Raw genomic sequence first — 20,973 nt, forward strand, 5'->3', positions numbered from 1 at the left:
CCTATACCTGGCCGGAACCCTGAAAAAAGTTTATTATTCTACCTTCATTTGCAATATTTCATTTCTCTCCTCTCCTGCATTTAATCTACTCCCATGTCTGCTAGAGGAACTGCTGATGCAGCCATTATATGTGGAACATTTATTCCTGCACTCTGGGAAATTGCAACCTCCTTGTAATGAGTTACCCGATAATACCAAAACACAGAAGATGGAACACCTCAAACAACATGTTTATAATTAGCTTCAGAAAGATGCTTGACTTTATTATATAATATTTAGATAAACAAGCAATAAAACTAGATTAATGCTGATCCAAAATAGATTTAATAACAAATTGTCATTAGCTTGGTAATAAAGACTATAATCTTGCAGACTATAAAGTTAGGGGAAACAAAATAGACTTAATATGAAAGACTTGTGTAGCTTAAAAGAGATGAATATTTGGAGTCACCAGCCCATCTATTTGATAAACTTATACCTCACATTGGTAAAGATCCATCCTAATAAATTCACAACCATTGGGGGCCTGTCTTGTAAACAGCTAAAATCTACAGGCAAAACCAGGGTGATTTTATTGAACCCAGTGTAACATCCATGTCTCGGAGAGCTTTCATTTCATTTTGAACATCAGTAGGGATTATGTTCAAGTGAAATTTAGGAGCTTATATTATTAACATATAGACTATCCCAACCCCAAGCACAAACACAAATGTAAATTGTGCTGATGGCAACTTCTTTCAGGCAATGTTTTCCACGTTTGCGCTTTCTTCCGTCTTAAACTCTGCATAGAGTTGGGCGAGCTTTTGTTGCCGGGTCTCAAGATAAAGTGGAAGTGCAATTTTCTCTGGGTCATTGCTCGGAAAGTTCAGAGCAACGCACAACTTGTTGATTATTTTTTGAACTTTTAACCAGCTGTTCTGAAGGTGAAGGTCAGCCTCTGTCAACCAGGAGTTTGTAAAGCTTTGCGTGGTTGGGGTTTTAAACTGAAAGGGAAAAGAAAATGTTAATCAAACTGAATCAAAAGTCCACATCTGAACTAAATGGACCCTTGGCCTCACAGGCTATCTCATTATGAGTTTGCACTTTATGGTTTTACTTACACTTCACTTTATCGGTAGCCTTTACACTTTATTCTGCACTGTTATTGTTTCTAAGTCAATGCACTCTGTAATATTTGATTTGTAGGAACAGTATGCAAGACAAACTTTTCTTGGTACACGTAACAAAAATAAAACAATGCCAATATCAATACCAAATGGATTTTTGTAGGACCCAATGGGTCACCAGAGATAATTTGGCCCATTGAATCTTAAAGGAATCCATTTAGCCAAGGATGGCTAAAGAGTTTATGAAGAAGGAGAATAAAGAGTATCAGAAAGAACTCAAATTGAGAACACAGTATAAAAATGGACAGTAAGAGACCAAACAGATACATGCTGTGAGCACTTCATTATGTACCTCCTGTCCCTAATAAAGTGACCACTGAGTGTATGTCCGTGGTCCTCTGCTGCTGTAGCCCATCCACATCAAGTTTTGACGTGCTGTGCATTCAGACATGCTCTGCTGCACTCCACTGTTGTAAAGCATGGTTATCTGTGTTACTGTTACCTTCCTGTCAGTTTGAAACAGCCTGGCCATTTTCCTCTGACCTCTCTCGTTAACAAGGTGTTGTATATGAAGTCCTGAGCAGGAATGACTCCTCATCTTTTTTTCTCCTGTCCTGCTGAAGGGTCAATTATTCTTTTTTCCCCATAGATGCTGCCTAGCCTACTGAGTTCCTTCAGCATTTTGTGAGGGTTAGATTGATCTTGGGGTAGGTTAAAAGGTCAGCATAACAGCATGGCCGAAAGGCCTGTACTGTGGTGTTATGTCCTATGAACATACCTCCAAAGGCCTGTCAGACATTATTTCAGATTATAACAAGGACTCTTAACCTCCTCTTTGAATCCTTGGTTGCTCCGTTAAATTGAACCCAAGTTTTCTAGCTTTCTTCAGCAGGTGTGAAGAAACAGCAGTAAAATCTCTTGTTTTTGAACCTGTTCAGATGGAACAGGCTCAGAGTCCCCTCCACAGGGATGGGATGACAGAGTAATCTTTCAATGTTTGCAATGCAAAATGAGATCACACAGGTTACCACTGATCAGTACTCCCAGAGGGGAGTTCTGCTTACAGTAAGTACGGTATCTCGGGAATTTACTCTTGGCAACTGTGACTTTCCATTCCTCAAAATCAGAATTATACAGTGGTCAGGTGTGATACCTTCCCTGCAAACCATCTGAAGCAGAACTGACTGTGGTATTACTACAAGTCAAAGTTAAATATCATGTTAGCTTTTTTACATCCTTTAACAACTCTTGCTGTTGTTTTCTTGGTATTATTTATAAATTTATAATACATCAATAAATAAATAATTATTTTTTTGAATTTGTAGTTTGCCTTCTTTTGCACATTGGTACTTGTCAGACTTTGTGCATAGTTTCTCATTGATTCTATTGTAATTCCTTGTTCTACTGTGAATGCCTGCAAGAAAATGAATCTCAAGGTTGTATATGGTGACATAGACATACTTCAATAATAAATTTACTTTGAACTTTGAATCGAAACAAGGAATAAGGGAAAATACTGCAAATTCAGGTGAGGCTGGAGAAAGAAGTCACTGATTCATCCAGAAATTACAGATGTTTCACTCTTTATCAACAAATGCTACCTGACTTGCTGAGCGCTTTGTCTTTTCATTTCAGGTTTTAAGCAACCGCAGTAGTTTGCTTTTGTTATAAACAGATCATGGATCCTTGTGGATAGCTTTCTCCCAGTTTGCTGCAGTTCCCACATTGGATTTTGTAGACCAGATTGGTCTTGTCCAACAGCTTGGTTCATTCCTTTGGTCTGCAAAGTACTCTCCTCAACGTTGCGTTGGCTTATGTGCGATCAAAATTCTATGTTCTTGGAGCAACTGGAAGAAAACCATCCACAAGGATCTATGAACATCAACTGGCTGTAAAGCGGCATGACCAACTCTCCCTAGACTCTACCGGTGAAGATCGAGAGGGGCACAAATTTGACTGGACATCAGTGAAAGTCATGGCACAAGCAAACGCGTGGCATGCAAGAGAGTTCCTAGAAGCATGCTTTCTGCAAATAATTCTCTGAATACACATGTAGACCTCAATCCTATTTATGAGCCAATGCGGGCAAAATTCCAGACCACAACACACAAAGTTCACTGTACAACCAGTCAGCAACGAGACTTTCTCACTACATCACAAAAGAGTTTCTGTAATGACAACCAAGCAACAAATTGATAAGTATATAAAGGCCAAGCACTTGGAGGACTCACCACAATTAACTGCATACTGATGATATTTTCTCTTATGATGAAGAAATCTTTGTGAGTAAATTGGCAAGATCAGAGAACTCCACCACCCAAACAAAAAGCTGTACTTCAAGTTCCTGTTCAATCTCACCGACACCCTTAATGTCCTGGTTCTTACAATAGACAGTAGGTGCAGGAGTAGGCCATTCAGCCCTTCTAGCCAGCACCGCCATTCACTGTGATCATGGCTGATCATACACAATCAGTACCCCGTTCCTGCCTTCTCCCCATATCCCTTGACCCCACTATCTATAAGAGCTCTATCTAACTCTCGCTTGAATGCATCCAGATACTTGGCCTCCACTGCCTTCTGAGGCAGAGCATTCCATAGATCCACAACTCTCTGGGTGAAAAAGTTTTTCCTCAACTCCGTTCTAAATGGCCTACCCCTCACTCTTAAACTGTGGCCTCTGGTTCTGGACTCCCCCAACATCGGGAACATGTTTCCTGCCTCTAGTCAAGTCAAGTCCAATCCAAGTCCAAGCGTGTCCAATTCCTTAATAATCTTATATAGTTCAATCAGATCCCCTCTCATCCTTCTAATTCCAGTGTATACAAGCCCAGTTGCTCCAATCTTTCAACATATGACTGTCCTGCCATTCCGGGAATTAACCTTGTGAACCTACGCTGCACTCCCTCAATAGCAAGAATGTCCTTCCTCAAATTTGGAGACCAAAACTGCACACAATACTCCAGGTGGGATCTCACCAGGGCCTTGTACAGCTGCAGAAGGACCTCTTTACTCCTATACTCAATTCCTCTTGTTATAAAGGCCAGCATGCCATTAGCTTTCTTACCTCTGTGTTCAAAAACCCGGGTTCCTGCCTTCTCTTCCCACCCTCTGAGTTCCCAGTTCTTTATAAAAGAAATATTTTTATAAAAGTGTAATTTCTTTATAAAAGTGAATTAAAAAGAGTGTCAAGAGAACCAGTACAATAGCAACATAGTCTAGAGTATCTGCCAGTCGAGCATCATCAGTCTCAAGTATGTCAAATACACTCAGTGGCCACTTTATTAGGTACACCTACTCCTTAACGCAAATATCTAATTAATGTGTGGCAAGCAATCGTGGCAGCAACTCAATGTGTAAAAGCATGCAGACACAGTCAAGAGGCTCAGACCAAACATCAGAATGGGAAAGAAATGTAATCTAAGTGACTTTGACCGTGGAATGACTGTTGGCGACAGGCACAGTGGTGTATGTCAGAAACTGCTGATCTCCTGGGACTTCGCACAACAGTCTCTCAAGTTTACAGAGAATAGTGCAAAAAAAAATCCAGTGAGCGGCAGTTCTGTGGGTGAAAATGCCTTGTGAATGAGAGAGGTTGTAGGAGAAAGGCCAGACTGGTTCAAGCTGACAGGAAGGTGACAGTAACTCGGATAACCACGCATTACAACAGTGGTGCGCAGAAGAGCATCTTTAAACGCACAACCCATCGAACCTTGAAGTAGATGGGCTACAGCAGCAGAAGACCATGAACATGCTGTCAATGACCACTTTATTAGGGAAAAGAGGTATCTAATAAAGTAGCCATTAACTATACTTATGCAGTTTTGTGGACTTAATTGAAATACAAGCTATTTTAGATCTATTTAATTAACTGCTTCTTAAAAGAAATTGCTGACATACAGCATGGAATAGGCCCTTCTGGATCTTCAAACCATGTTGCCCAGCAACCCCGATTTAATTGTCTAATCACTCGACAATTTACAATGACCAATTAACCTACCAACCAGTATGTCTTTGGGCTGTGGGAGGAAACTCGAGCACTTGGTGGAAACCCACAGGGTCGCGGGGAGAATGTACAGGCAGTGTCAGGAACTGAGCCCAGGTGTACTGTAAAGTCTTGTGCTAACTGCTATGCTACCATTGCATTTAAAGTTCATTGCAGGTCTACTGAGGTTTGAACTCTTGCCTCCCGATCATCAGCTCGGAACTCGAGGAATATCCAGGAACTTAATTGCACACGATAAAATGAAATTGAATTGAAACCAGCCAGATACTTTACCTCCAGGTTCACTCCGAGGTTGAACTTTGCTTGCTTCCCCATTGCCAAGAAAGTAAGGAAGATCCGCTGTTGCTCTATAATCCTGACGCCGATGTTTTTGTTCAGAGAGATGAAAATCGGTTTGAAAGGTGTGAAGTTAAGTGGGGACGAAGGGTCTCGCCAGAACCATCGCCGCAGCCGGATGCCACATTCATCTGCATAATGCCCTCCGAAAGCATTAGTATTTACCCTGAGCGTAAAGCAAAAGCATACAGGGTCGTGTAACAACAGGCTCAAAAGTATTAAACTGTCTCCCAGACAAAATATCTTGCATAAGCTGAACAGCAGAGCCATCGAGCATGTCTCAGTTCAATGGGTCTTAGGTGGAGATTACACATTAATCTTTTCTTTGCTGTGAGACTTGCACTTTAAAAGGGAAGTTTTTAATATTAACAATGAGAGGGCACCAGAACACACAGGGGCCCCACGCAGCATGTTCCTGATGGTGAAACTGGGCTTATGCTCAAATGGGCCTGTACTCGCTGCAGTTTAGAAGAATGATTGGTAGGGGAGGGGGGATCTTATTGAAACTGATTGAATGTTGAAAGGCTTAGATCGAGTGGATGTGGAGAGAATGTTTCCACTTGTGGGTGAGTCTAAGACCAGAGGGCACAGCCTCAGAATAGCAGGAATTCCCTTTAAAGCAGAGGTGAGGAGGAATTTCTTTAGCCCAAAGGTGATGAATCTGTGGAAACTGTTGTTAGGTTTATCTATTTATTTATTTAGAGGCACAACACAGAACAGGCCCTTCCGGCCCAGCCACCCGCCTATTTAACTCTAGTCTAATTACTAGGACAATTAAAAATGACCAAACAAGAGAAAGTATGCAGATGCTGGAAATCTCAACCACACACACAAAATGCCAGAGGAACTCAGCAGGCCAGGCAGCATCTACGGAAAAAAGTACAGTCAGTGTTTCAGGCCCAACTCTTCGGCAAGACTGGAGAAAAAAAAAGCTGAGGAGTAGATTTGAAAGGTGGGGGGGAGGGGAGAGAGAAACGCCAGGCAATTGATGAAACGGAGGGGGAGGGCTGAAGCAGAGAGCTACGAAGTATCGCAACATAGACTGTTCCATGTAGCCGACAAACAGGCAGGCATCGCTGGGACCCATGCGAGTGCCCATGGTTACACCTTTTGTTTGAAGGAAGTGGGAGGACCCAAAGGAGAAGTCATTTAGAGTGAGGACAAGTTCCACTAGGCAGAGGAGAGTGGTGGTGGAGGGGAACTGGGTGGGTCTGGTGGCCAGAAAGAAACGTGTACAGGGGGTATATAGGGACTTTCTAGTACATTGCTTCATGCCTCCCCCTCCAAGTGTCACCTATCACCTGGCATTTCTCTCTCCCCTCACCCCCACCTTTCAAATCTACTCCTCAGCTTTTTTTCTCCAGTCCTGCTGAAGGGTTTCAGCCCGAAACATCGTCTACTCTTTAACATTGTTACTGCCTGGCCTGGTGTGTGTTATTAAAATGACCAATCACTCTGCTAAATGGTATGTCTTTGAACTGTGGGAGAAAACCAGAGCACTTGGAGGAAACCCACGTACATACTCCTTACAGATAGCATCGGAATTGAACTCGGAACTGTGATAGTGTTGCTCTAACCGCTGTGCTAACATGACGCCCCTAAAAATTTAAAGCAGGGGTTGATAGATCATTGACTAGTCAGGGCAACAAAGGTAATGGAGAGATGGCAAGAGAATGGGGTTGAGGGGGAAAATATGTCGAATTCTTCGTGTCTACGCTTGCATCTTGCACTATTCCCTGTCTGACTCACTCTATTCCATCCGCTCTCTATCACTCCCTGCTGTCGAATTCTCCGTGTCTATATTCTATCCCTGTCTCATCTGATTCCTCCCCTGCAGCCACAACCTTGTTCATTCTGTCCCACAGCTAGGCCGTCAGAATGACTACACTCCCTTTGGGGAAGATGTTCTACACGTTAAGATAAGAGAAACCACCACCACCACCCCAGCACTGTCTGCTGTGTTGGCAGGAGGTATTTGGCACAGCAGACACTTCTGGACCCTGCCTGCTTCAGGGTGTTCCTAGAGGAAGCTCCTTGGGGCAGGGTCCCAGGCATAACCATTTCCAGGTCCTCATCCTTCCTTGGGATGCTCACTGATAAACTACACTGTACTCCAATCTATTCATAGCTCAGATAATGAAGCAGCCCTAATCTGGAGGCATCAAGAACGGGAATACTTACAGGCATGGCCTGATAAGTGGCGTACGTGGGAAACCCACCACCTTCAGGACTCTGCAGAGAGTGGTGCGGACAGCCCAGCACATCTGTAGATGTGAACTTCCCGCTATTCAGGACACTTACAGCGACAGGTGTGTAAAAACGGCCTGAAGGATCTTTGGGGACCAGAGTCACCCCAACCACAAACTGTTGCAGCTTCTCCCATCCAGGAAATGGTACCACAGCATAAAAGCCAGGACCAACAGGCTCCAGGACAGCTTCTTCCACCAGGCCATCAGACTGAGTAATTCATGCTGACACAACTGTATTTCTATGTCATATTGACTGTCCTGATGTACATACTATTTATTATATATTACTATAAATTGTACATTGCAAATTTCGACGGAGACGTAATGTAAAGATTTTTACTCCTCATGTATGTGAAGGATATAAGTAACAAAGTTAATTCAATTCGAGTCATTTCAATTCTCATTTGTTCCTGGTTCTGACTTGGAGATAACCCGATGTTCATTCATAACTAGTGGGTCCAGATCTTGCAGCAAACAGCCCAGTGTGAACATAAAAATGGGAATTGGTTTATTATTGCCACATGTACTGAGGTACAGTGAAAAACTTTGTTTTGCATGCCATCCATTTCACTACATCGAGGTAGTACGAGGGAAAACAACAGAATGCAGAATAAAGTGTCAGCTACAGAGAGAGTGCAGTGCAGGCTGCAAAGCTATAATAAGGGAGACTGTGAGGTCAAGAGTCCATCTTATCACGCTAGAGGACTGTTCAATAATCTTATAGGAGTGGGGTAGAGCTACTTTCATCCTGGTAGTACATGTTTTCAGATTTTTGTATCTTCTGCCTGTCTTGAGGGTGGATAAGAGAGAATGTGTGTGACGGGTGAGGACTTTGATTATGCTGGCTGCTTTACTGAGGCAGCGAGACGTGTAGAACATCTTCCCCAAAGGGAGTGTAGTCATTCTGACGGCCTAGCTGTGGGGCAGAATGAACAAGCTTGTGGTGGCAGGGGAGGAATCAGATGAGACAGGGATAGAATATAGACACGGAGAATTCGACAGCAGGGAGTGATAGAGAGCGGATGGAATAGAGTGAGTCAGACAGGGAATAGTGCAAGATTCAAGCGTAGACACGGAGAATTCGACAGCAGGGAGTGATAGAGAGCGGATGGAATAGAGTGAGTCAGAAAGGGAATAGTGCAAGATTCAAGCGTAGACATAGAGAATTCGACAGCAGGGAGTACAAGAGAGGTTAGTGATAGAGCGTGAATGGAATAGAGTTAGTCAGACGGGGAATAGTGCGAGATTCAAGTGCAGAAGGAAAGCTGCCAGTTGTAGCAAATTTCTTAGAATGAAAGATCAGGAGAAGTTGTTTGATGATGCTTACTTACATCAAACAGGAAAATGAATGAAGATACACATCTTCCAATTGCTTTGGAAATGCATTCAATTCATTACTTAGAAAAGTCTATATTAAAAACTACTAAGTTTAATACCTTATCTACTATGTTTTCTTAGTTGGGCACTGTTGAAAGGCAGAAGCTGGGCTGGAGAAACAGATCAAATATTGTGCCCCACCTTAAATGAGGGCGTAGCCTCAGAAAAGAGGGATGTCCCTTTAGAACAGAGATGAGGAGGAATTTGTTTAGTCATGGTAATTCATTGTGTGGAATTTATTGTCACAGACTGCTGTGGAGGCCAAGTCATTGGGTGTATTTAAAGGGGAAGTTGATAGGTTTGTAATTAGTAAGGGTGTCCACGGTTATGGGGAGAAGGCAGGAGAATGGGGTTGAGAGGGATAATAAATCAGTCATGATGGAATAGCAGAGAAGACTCAATGGGCCAAATGGCCTAATTCTGCTCCTATGTCTATTGATCTTAGTTATGAAGGAACATCAGAATATCTCCAAGTCAGAATCAGGGACAAATGGGAATGGAGCTTAGAAAAATAGAGGGCTATGCAGTAGGGACATTCTGGGGAGTTTCTAGAGTAGCTTACATGGCTAGTACAACATTATGGGCCAAAGGGCCTGTAATGTGTGAAGATTTCTATGTTTCTAGAAGATGGTAGCTTTCTCATGTTTTGCCACTTAACGGACCGTGCCTGAAAGTATCTATCAGTTTATTCAAAACGGCCAGTGACCTACCAGACCATGCCGTTCGGATGATAACAAGTACATCTTCCATAGGAGGTGAAGATTGCCTGAATGGCTGGGTCATCAGCCCTGTCCTGCTGCACGACACAGGTCATTTTCTTTTCAGTGTCGATAAAAATCTGAATGGCCAGGTTTCCAGAGGGGTAACTAATGGGGTTAAGGAAGCATGGCAAATTTGTACATGTCACATAGATCAAAGCTTTGTATGCACCTAAACAAACTTTTAGGAGACAGGAGAAGACCCATGAAAGATCAGGTTAGGCTATAAACAGCAATAAATAACACACAGCCCTGATATTATTGTTGGATCGGTTTACTGAGAAGGCAGTTAAGCATAATTATTTGAAATTTACAATCCATTTATAATGAAATGTTAAGCATATGAGGAGTGTTTGATGGCTCAGGGTCTGTACTCACTGGAGTTTAGAAGAATGAGGGGAGATCTCATTGAAACCTCTCAAATATTTAAAGACCTAGGCAGAGTGGATGTGGAGAGGATGTTTCCTATAGTGGGAGAGTCTGCTACCAGAGGGCACAACCTCAGAGTACAATGTCATCCCTTTAGAACAGAAATGAGGAAGAATTTCTTTAGTCAGAGGATGGTGGATCTGTGGAATTCATTGCCACAGATGGCTGTGAAGGCCAAGTCATTGAGGGGATATTTAAAGTGGAGGTCGATAGGTTCTTGATTGCTTATGCTGAGAAGGCAGGAGAATGGGGTTGAGAGAGAAAATAAACTGTCCATGATCAAATGTCATAACAGACTCAATGGGCCAAATGGTCTAATTCTGCTCCTATGTTTTATGGTCTTATGGAATACCCTGAAACAGACAGGGACTAGAAGCAGCACACTAAAGGTACAAGAGGAACTCAGCAAACCAGGCAGTGTCTATGGAGTGGAATAAATGGCCTCTGGCTTCTGCCTTCTTCCTTTCCAGTCCCGATGAAAGGTCTCGGCCCGAAACATCAACTGTTCATTCCCCTCCATAAATGCTGTCTGACTTGCCGAGTTCCTCCAGCATTTTGCGTGCTGCTCAAGATTTCCAGCATCTACAGAATTGTTTGTTTGGGGCTGGGAGTGTGATTTTCTGTTCTGAATCACAGGTGAGGAGTTCCTGGAATGAATTAGTTGTGCAAAACACCTCATGGGACAAAGCAGCCACTTTTAATCAGTAACCATCTGGACAGGGAGATAATTGTTTACTTCTGACTGTTATCTCTTGAGTCTTCCTGGAAAGTGTTTTATCTTGACAATTCGGAAGAGGTTTGGGTTAATGCTAAAGGGATTCAGTGGGACCAAGTGGGAACGAGGGGGAAAGTAGTTATCAATGTTTGGGGCTGAGACCCTGTATCAGGACAAGAGTGGAGAGGGAAGCAAGCCAGTATAACGGGCAGATGTGGAAGAATGAGACAGGGTTGGTAACCTGCAAACTGTCATCATGTACTGCCGTCAGCAGTAATGCCTGGACAACAAAATGTGGATTTATGTATTTATCGTATCATTATCAGAATCAGTTTTAATATCACCGGCACGTGTCGTGAAATTTGTTGTCTTTGCAGCAGCAGTTCAATGCAATACGTAAAGATAGAAAAATGTGAATTGCAGCAAGTATATATTATTAAATAGTTAAATAAGTAGTGCAAAAAAAAAGTAGTGAGGTAGTGTTCATGGGTTCAATGTCTATTCAGGAACAGATTCTTCTCCTCTGCCATCCGATCCCTAAGTGGACACTATTTTTAATATGCAGTATTTCTGCTTTTCCCACTTTTTAAATCTATTCAATATATGTATACTGTATAAAGTATATTGAATAAGATTTACTTATTTATTATTATTTTTTTTCTTCTTCTATATTATGTATTGCATTGAACTGCTGCTGCTAAGTTAACAAACTTCACGTCACATGCCAGTGATAATAAACCTGATTCTGAATTCTGATGGCGGAAGGTAAGAATCTATTCCTGAATCGTTGAGTCTGTGCCTTCAGCCTTCTGTATCCCCTTCCTGATGGTAGCAATGAGAACAAGGCATGACCTGGTGATGCAGGTTTTTAATGATGGACGCTGCCTTTTGGAGGCGTGCTCCTTGACAATGTCCAGGATTTACTTTACTTACTTGAAGATACAACGTGGAGCAGGCCTGTACAGCTTAACAAGCCACTCCAGCCAGCAACCCATCTATTTAACCCTAGTCTAATCATAGGACAATTACAGTGACCAATTAACCTATTAACTTGTACGTCTTTGGACTGTGGGGGGAAACTGGAGCGCCCGGAGGAAACCCATGTGCTTGTGGAGAAAACGTACAGAACACCTCACACACGGTGCCGGAATTTAACTCCAACGCCCTGAGCTCTGGTTGTGCTAACCACTACGCTACCTGCTCTGCCCCCATCCCTCCAAGCACAAGTCAGTCGTGTGAAATTGGTCTCACACAGGAAATTGGGTTGATGGTCTATCTTACACTGTTGGTGCTAATGGAAAAATGTAATAACCAATGTGAAAACTGGTTGTGAGCCTTGCTTTGGGCTATTGGGTCGACAAATTTCAGGCCAGCAGTACAAAAAAATTGCCAATGTTTGAAATCTGAAACAAAATACAGAAAAGATTGGAAATACTCAACAAGTCAGTCAGCACTTAAAGAGAAAGAAACAAATTATCTTTTATCAGAACTAGAAAAAATTAAAAATACACGTTCAGAGGCAGAAAAAGTAGAGGGATGGACGGGTAGGAAATAAAAGCTATGGATTTTGATAAGGCAGATGAGAATTAATGTCTAAATAGATAACTTGCTGGAGAAACAAAGACAGAAAACACAGGAAACACTCAGTGGGCTGGACAGCGTTAGTAGAGAGGGAAACAGAGTTTGTGATTTCAAACCTTTCAATGACAGCGACACAGCAAAATGGAGAAAGAGTAGAAATGGCATCTCCCAGTCTACCTTGTTGTGGACCTTGCACTTTGGGTAGCAGTTAGCAGTTACAGCGCCAGTGACCCGGGTCCAATTCCACTGCTGTCTGTAAGGAGTTTGTACGTACTCCACGTGTCCACACGGGTTTCCTCTGGGTGCTCTGGTTTCCTCCCACAGTCCAAATATGTACAGGCTAGTAGGTTAATTGGTCACATGGGTGTAATTGGGCGGTGCAGACTCTGGGCCAGAAGGGTCTGTTATTGTACCGTATCTCAAAATAATTCTCAAAAGTAATAAAATCTTACAGTAGGTTGAAATAGTTACCACAGTATCGTGGGCTGAAGGGCCTGTACTGAGCTGTATAGTTCTATGTTTTTCTTCCTGCAAATAAATCTCAAAGTTATATATAACAGTCCCCTGGGAAGGCAACATCGATGAAGCCCATGACCGCAAGTTATGCAGAATTAAGATCAGAGTGCAGAGACAGAGGGTGAAGTCTCATGCTATCCATTCGAAGTAGGGTGCCATGGCTTTATTGCGTTCACTTTCCAGAAGTGGCTGCGTGACCTTGGCTTTACTAGAAGAGAGATCAAGTCAACCAGCAGGGCTGTAGCTGAGGCAGCAGAGGCAGGATCAGCATGGGTGTGGACGAAGTATGTCCAGAGGGGCAGATAGTCGGACAGTGTATCTATCTTTTGCAAACTCTTCAGTAGTTGCATAGATACCTGAAGAGTAGACTATCTGTTGGATGGAAACGACCAACAACTCTGATAGAGGCAGATGCCAAGTTTTTAAGCTCATCAGTGGGAGGTGGTGCTTTAGCACTGCTGGCCCACCGCCTCGAGGGAGTCTTATTGGTGACTTGGCTCGAAGGTTGTACTCTGCACTGTATTGCCAAATAAATAAATAAATAAAATCCACAAAAGTTAATTAACTTATCAAAGATAATGAGAATAGACAGGCTTAACAACAATTAATGACATTTAAAGTAACAATTAGAATATAGGACATAACACAACAGTCTAACAATTAAATCAATTTAAAGGTCTGCTTGCAGTTTACCTGATACTTCAGCTCATGATGTTGTGCTGACTTTTGAGCCTACTTTAAAATCAATCTAATCCTTCCCTCCCACATAACTCTCTATTTTTCTACCATCCATGTGCATATATAAGGATTTCTTAAAACCTCCTAATGTATCTGCCTCTACCATCACCCTTGGCAGGGCCTTTCACTCACCCACCAATCACTAAGTAAAAGAACTACATCCGACGTCCCCCCTACTTTTTTCTCCAATCACTTAAAAATTATGCCCCGTGTATTAACCATTTCCACCCCGGGAAACAGACTCTGGCTGTCCACTTGATCTACGCGTTTTATCATTTCTGCCCACTGATTTTAGCGTGAGGGCTGAACGCGTGTGGGTGTGGGGTTTGCTCTGGGATAGGCTCAGTGGGTAGCTTTCTCAGTCAGACTGCCTGGAGCTCTGTGCAAGTTCATGCTGCCCACTGGAGGTCATTGGTGCCCCATCTGGTCCACTGGGAAATGCTTTGCCGGCTTCAGCCCACGTGGGACGTGGGAAGAAAACGCAAGTTCACGAAGAAGCGCCGAGACCCAGGCAGAAGGTCTAATCAGGAGGAGTTGTTATTAGTCAAGTCTACACCAGACATGTGGAGAGTGATTAAAGAGTGCAGGACAGGGATGTTCAAGTCAGAAAGCAGGACAAGGATTGCAAGGTAAGAGAACCTTAGACGTGAAGGAAGGTGATGAATTTAGTCATCAAGATAAAGGAAAAGCAAGCAAAGCAAAAGAAATTCCAATCAAACAGAGCCCTTGAGGATGTAAAGAAGGCTGAAAAAAACTAAAGAAGGGAATTAGAAAGGTCAGGAGAGTCCATGAAAAGTCCTTGGCAAGAGGATTAAAGAGAATTCCAATGCATTCTATACAGACATCAGGAGTAAGTGGATAACTAGGGAGAGGGTAGGACCACTCAAGAATAAAGAACAAAGGTGGGGGGAGGGGGACATTTGCTTGGATGTGGAGAATGTAGATGAAGTCTTTAATACTTTACATCAGTTATTTACCAAGGAGAAGGACATGGAGGACAGGGGGATCTGTGCCAAGAGTATTAATTTGCTAGGTAAAGAGTATTTATTTTGAGGTAAATGAGGGGGTAGTGTTGAGTCTCAAAGAGCATGAAGGTTGATGAGTCCCCAAAGCCTGATGGGATATACCCCAGGTCATCTGGAGAGGCAAGAGATGTGATTGCTGGGGCTTTGACTGATAAATAAATTCATGTACGCTCTAGCCACAGGTGAGGTTCCTGGAAGATTGGCAAGTAGATAATGTTCCATTATTCAAGAAAGGAACTAACGGTAATCCTGGAAACAACAGACTGGTGAGTTTCATGTCAGTGGTAGGGAAGATAACAAAGAAAATCCTGAGGGATAGGATCAATGAGCATTTGGATAATGATTGAAGTATCATTGAAGTGTGGGTGTTATCTACATAGATTATGGTCAACATAGATGTTGTCTACATTTGACGAAGTCCATCATGAGAGGCTCATCCAGGAGATCTGCATGCATGGGATCAATGGTGGATTGGCCATTTGGATTCATAACTGGCTTGCCCATAGAATATAGAGGGTATTGGATGATGGTACTTGTTCTAGCTGGAGTTCGGTGATTAGAGGTGTACTGCAGGGATCTCTACTGGGATCTCTGCTGTTTCTGATGTATATGAATGACCTGGATGAAAATGTAGATAGATGGGTTAGTAAGTTTGCAGATAATCCGAAGATTGGTGGTGTTGTGAATAGTGTAGAAGACTGGCAAAGAATACACTAGGATATGGGTCAGTTGCAGGTATGGGTGGAGAAATAGCAGGTGGAGTTTAAGCCGGACAATGTGAAGTGTCGCACATCGGTAAGAGACAGTACACTGTTAGGGCAAGACCCTTAACAGTGATGATGAGCAGAGGGATCTTGGGGCCCAAGTTCATAGCACCCTGAAAGTGGCTACGCAGGTTGATAGGGTGGTTAAGAAGGCATATGGTACACTTGTCTTTAAATTAGTTGAGGTACTGAGTTCAAAAGTTAGAAAGTTATGTTGCAGCTTTATAAAAGCCTAGTTACCAGGCCATCAGACTGATTAACTCATGCTGATACAATTGTACTTCTATGCTATATTGACTGTCCTGTTATACATACTATTTATTACAAATTACTATAAATTGCACATTTAGATGGAGACATAACGTAAAGATTTTTACTCCTCATGTATGTGAAGGATGTAAGAAATAAAATCAATTCAATTCAATCTGGAGTACTGCATACATTTCTTGTCACCCATTTTAGGAAGGATGTCAAGGCTTTGGAGAAGGTGTAGAAGGTGCAGGATGCTGTCTGGATTAGAGGACATGTGCTAGAGTGAGAGGCTGGACAAATTTGGTTTGGTTTCTCCGGAGCGGTGGAGGCTGAGGGGAGATCTGATAAAGGTTTATAAGATTATGAGAGGCATAGATGGAGTAGACAGGGGTTATTTGTTTTCCAGGGCTGAAACATGCATTTAAGTTGAGAGAGGTTAAGTTCAAAGATGTGAGGAGCAAGTTTTTAAAAAAAAATAAACACAGAGAGTGGTGGGTGCCTGAAATGCACTGTCTGGTAGAGGCAGGTACATTAGGGACTTCAGACAGGCACATGAATGTGTGGAAAATGAAGGATGTGGACATTGTGTAGGAGAAGGGATTAGTTTAGTTGGCCATTTGATTACAAATTGAATTGGTTCAGCACAACATTGTGGGTCGAAGGGCCTGTTCCTGTGCAATGCTGTATAAGTGTTTTAACTATTTATGTACCACAGCTCCTTCACAGGAAACTTAAGACACCATATTGCATCACATGAAGGAGATGACTATATTCCAATGAACTCCATCCTGTATAAATACATTTTCATTCCTGGGCTTTACACAAAGGATACAAGATCTGAGCTGTTCCATCTGCAAATGTAGTGAGAAACCTATTCCCATTGCGGTAGTTCTTCACCAGGAAAGAGAGCGGAAGATCCTTTGGGAAAAGTTAAAGATGAAATAGTGATAGTATTTGCAATCTGTACATTTATCCCAAACCTATATAGGGAACATAGGAGAATAATTTATGGCCAATATGCCTAGTGTGCCTATGGTGGACAAAATAGAAAGCTATTAAGGTAACTCCCATTTTCCAGCTTAGTAGATGAAGCCATTCTATAGACACATGAAAATGGAAACCTGAATATAGAAGTTGGGATGTCATGTTACAGCTGTAAACACCAAGTACACTGCAGATGCTGTGGTCAAAGCAACATGTACAAACAAGCTGGAGAAACTCAGCAGGTTGGGCTCCATGGAAACGAACAGTCAACGTTTTGGGCCGAGACCCTTCGTCAAGACTGAAGAGGGAGGGGGCAGGGGCCCTATAAAGAAGGTGGGGGGAGGATGGGAAAGAAAAGGTTGGTAGGTGCCAGGTGAAAAACCAGTAAGAGGAAAGATCAAGGGGTGGGGGAGGGGGAGGGGGAGGGGATAGGCAGGAAAGGTGAAGAAGGAATGTAAAGGGAAAGCACTATGGGTAGTAGAAGAAGGCAGAATCATGAGAGAGGTGATAGGACAGCTGGAAGAGGAGGCAGAGTGAAACTGGGATGGGGGAAGGGATGGGGAGGGAATTACCGGAAGTTGGAGAATTCGATGCTGGTGCCAAGGGGCTGGAGACTACCCAGACGGTATATGAGGTGTTGCTCCTCCAACCTGAGTTTGGCCTCATCATGGCAGTAGAGGAGGCCATGTATGGACATACCCGAATGGGAATGTGAAGCAGAATTGAAGTGGGTGGCAACTGGGAGATCCTGTCTGTTGTGGCGGATGAAGCGTAGGTGCTCGACGAAGCGGTCCCCCAATTTGCGTTGGGTCTCGCTGATGTAGAGGAGGCCGCACTGGGAGCACCGGATGCAATAGATGACCCCAACAGACTCACAAGTGAAGTATTGCCTCACCTGGAAGGACTGTTTGGGGCCCTGAATGGTGGTAAGAGAGGTGATGTAAGGACAGGTGTAGCACTTACACTTGCAGGGATAAGTGCCAGGTGGGAGATCTGTGGGGAGGGACGTGTGGACCAGGAGTCACAGAGGGAACGATCTCTGCAGAAAGCGGAGAGGGGTAGAGAGGGAAAGATGTGCTTAGTGGTGGGGTCCTGTTGAAGGTGGTGGAAGTTTCGGAGGATAATATGCTGGATCCGGAGGCTGGTGGGGTGATAGGTGAGGACAAGGGGGACACGGTCCCTGTTGTGGTGACGGGAGGATGGGGTGAGGGCTGAAGTGTGGGAAATGGAGGAGATGTGGGTGAGGGCATCATTGATGACGGCAGAAGGGAAACCACGATCCTTAAAGAAAGAGGACATTTGAGATGTCCTGGAACGGAAAGCCTCATCCTTGGAGCAGATCTGGCGGAGACGAAGGAACGGGGAATAGGGAATAGCATTTTTGCATTTGGCAGTGTGGGAAGAGGTATGTTACAGCTGTACTAGACATTGGTGAGCCCACACAAGGAGTATTGTGTCTAGACATTGGTGAGCCCACACAAGGAGTATTGTGTCTAAACATTGGTGAGCCCACAGAAGTATTATGTCTAGACATTGGTGAGTTCACACAAGGAATACTGTGTCTAGACATTGGTGAGCCCACACAAGGGGCAGTGTGTCCAGGACGCGCGCTTTTCTCATCACTACCATCAGATAGGGTATACAGGAGCCTGAAAACACACTCAACATTTTTGGAACAGCTTCTTTCTCTCTGCCATCAGATTTCTGAATGGATGCTGATTCTAGCAAATTTCTACAGATGTACCATGGGGAACATTCTAACCGATTGCATCACTTTCTTGTATGGAGGGGCCATTGCAGAGGGTTGCAAACTCAGCTATCTGCATCATGGGAACTAACTTCCCTAGCATGGAGGACATCTTCAAAAGGTGATGCCTCAAAGAAGTGGCATCCATCATTAAGAACCCCCATCATCCAGGACATACCCTTTTCTCATTGCTACCATCAAGGAGGAGGTACATTTTAGGAACAGCTTCTTCCCCTCGAACTGAAGGTATTGACAATCGTCTTGAATGTTACAATGAAAATGAAAATTTGAAGGATGCCATCACTGAAAGCATTGCATGAAGACAGTCCACTATCTGCATGAGGTGTCTGCACTGATTTTGTTCATTTACAGTCAGTCAAAAGAACATGTCAGCATACACTGAACGAATTCCTCCATCGATAACTATCAGGAACTAATGCACAACTTTATAGAACAGTAGTAGTAGTACTGGTAGTGTTCTAATTTGTTCTGTATTTCATATAAATACATATTTTGTTACTCAGTCTTTTTTAATACCTTTTTAACTAATTTTATGAAACTTCAACTAATTGGGATAGCTGCTTAACTGGGCCAAAATGTACTGGCCCTGATGTGTCCAAATTTACCAAAATCCACTGTACACAGCCTCGTACAGATTAAAACAAATAGGTTAGAGAAACGTGGAACAGGATAAATCCTAGATGAACTCTATCCTGCCTGAACTGGTTAACTTTGGACCATACAGAAATAACTCCCATTTATATAGCACAAGAGTTCATTGCACTTGGCTGTGACTTACACTTACAGCACTGATTGCTCATCATTTAGAACGAGCCACTTCCTTGAGCTGATGTAATCTATGGAAAGTTACTAACAGAGAGCAGTTTAATAGGGAGTTCAACAATTTTGACCCATTGTTAATAAAAGACTGCAGACAATACATGCAAACCCACTGTAAACTGGGTGCTTTTCAATGTTCCCTTCTGGAAAGAGCTGTAGGGCTATTAAAGCAAAAACCACTCCATTTTAAGTGTATTTTCCCCCAAGTATAATTTATTATTTAATTCATTATCTATATAGCACTTTTTCTTCTGCATTGTCCATGTGATTCTCTACAACACCCTCACCCTAGTTTCGTTGTACTCCAGTTAAGAAAAACACCTCCACAAATACCTTATGCCAACAGAATGTCTCATCCACTACTTCTGTGAAAATGGCGTCCCATTTGGCCTCGTCCTCTTTTGGTTTGTTTAAGTTTTTCACATCCTTCGAAGTTGATAGCCGAAAGGAAATTGTGGTCTGTCTTTTTGATCCTTATTTAAGGCAACGGAGTGGAGGGAGAAGGTAAGGAATAAAGAAAATAAAATTCAATGTTCAGTGACAGTTCAAACCTGCCAACTTTTTGCAGCTAATTACTATTGGCATTGTTGGTCAAGGATTACAAAGCTTCCAGAGGCGATGCCTCAAAAAGGTAGCACCTGTCATTAAGGACCCCCATCCCCAGGACATGCTATCTTCTCATTGCTACCATCAGGGAGGAGGTAAACACACCCAATGTTTTCGGAATAGCTTTTTGTCAAGCGGTATCGACACTTGCCCTTCCCTTGGACTACCTCAGTGACGTGGAGAGGGGAAACCCACTGCGTGGGCAACAGTCGGTTCTTCAAATCTTCCCGCCCAGGCTTGCGCCCTGGAGAGGACACAGTCCACCAGAGGCACAAACCCAAGATCCCCATACACACACACACACATACACATACACATATATACACATACACACCAAGTAGCCACTTTATTAGGTACATTTATAAAGCTGTTAAAATCGGTCAATCATGTGGCAGCAACTCAATGCATAAAAGCATGCAGCCATGGTCAAGAGCTTCAGTTGTACCATCTCGGATTGCAAGACCCTGCAGCGGATAGTGAGGTCAGCAGAGAAGATCATTGGGGTCTCTCTTCCTGCCATCACAGACATTTACACTACACGCTGCATCCGCAAAGGAAACAGCATTATGAAGGACCCCATGCACCCCTCATACAATCTCTTCTCCCTCCTGCTGTCTGGGAAAAGGCTTTGAAGCATTCGGGCTCTTACGACCAGACTATGTAACAGTTTCTTCCCCCAAGCTATCAGACTCCTCAATACCCAAAGCCTGGACTGACACCTTGCCCTACTGTCCTGTTTATTATTAATTGTAATGTCTGCACTGTTTTTGTGCACTTTATGCAGTCCAGTGTAGGTCTGTAGTCTAGTGTAGCTTTCTCTGTGTTTTTTTATTATTATGTAGTTCAGTCTAGTTTTTTGTACTGTGTCATGTAAACCATGGTCCTGAAAAACGCTGTCTCATTTTTACTATGCACTGTACCAGCAGTTATGGTCGAAATGACAATAA

General features: G+C 43.1%; 1 protein-coding gene across 5 annotated transcripts in view; it reads right to left on the reverse strand.

The window, feature by feature from the left end:
* Window positions 1–230: 230 nt before the first annotated feature.
* LOC140725742 (glutamate-rich protein 6-like) overlaps window positions 231–20,973 on the reverse strand; it is a 76,971-nt gene continuing 56,228 nt past the window's right edge. For all 5 annotated transcript variants that reach the window (XM_073041596.1, XM_073041594.1, XM_073041593.1 and 2 more), the window contains 5 exons: window positions 19,754–19,893; window positions 16,682–16,767; window positions 9,782–9,937; window positions 5,383–5,611; window positions 231–983 (listed from right to left, as the gene is read on the reverse strand). In XM_073041596.1, the coding sequence (XP_072897697.1) occupies window positions 738–983; window positions 5,383–5,611; window positions 9,782–9,937; window positions 16,682–16,767; window positions 19,754–19,893 (857 nt within the window). In that variant the 3' untranslated portion in view covers window positions 231–737. The remainder of the gene's footprint in view (window positions 984–5,382; window positions 5,612–9,781; window positions 9,938–16,681; window positions 16,768–19,753; window positions 19,894–20,973) is intronic.

This window comes from Hemitrygon akajei, chromosome 3, assembly GCF_048418815.1.
Source record: "Hemitrygon akajei chromosome 3, sHemAka1.3, whole genome shotgun sequence".
Classification (NCBI taxonomy): Eukaryota; Metazoa; Chordata; class Chondrichthyes; order Myliobatiformes; family Dasyatidae; genus Hemitrygon; species Hemitrygon akajei.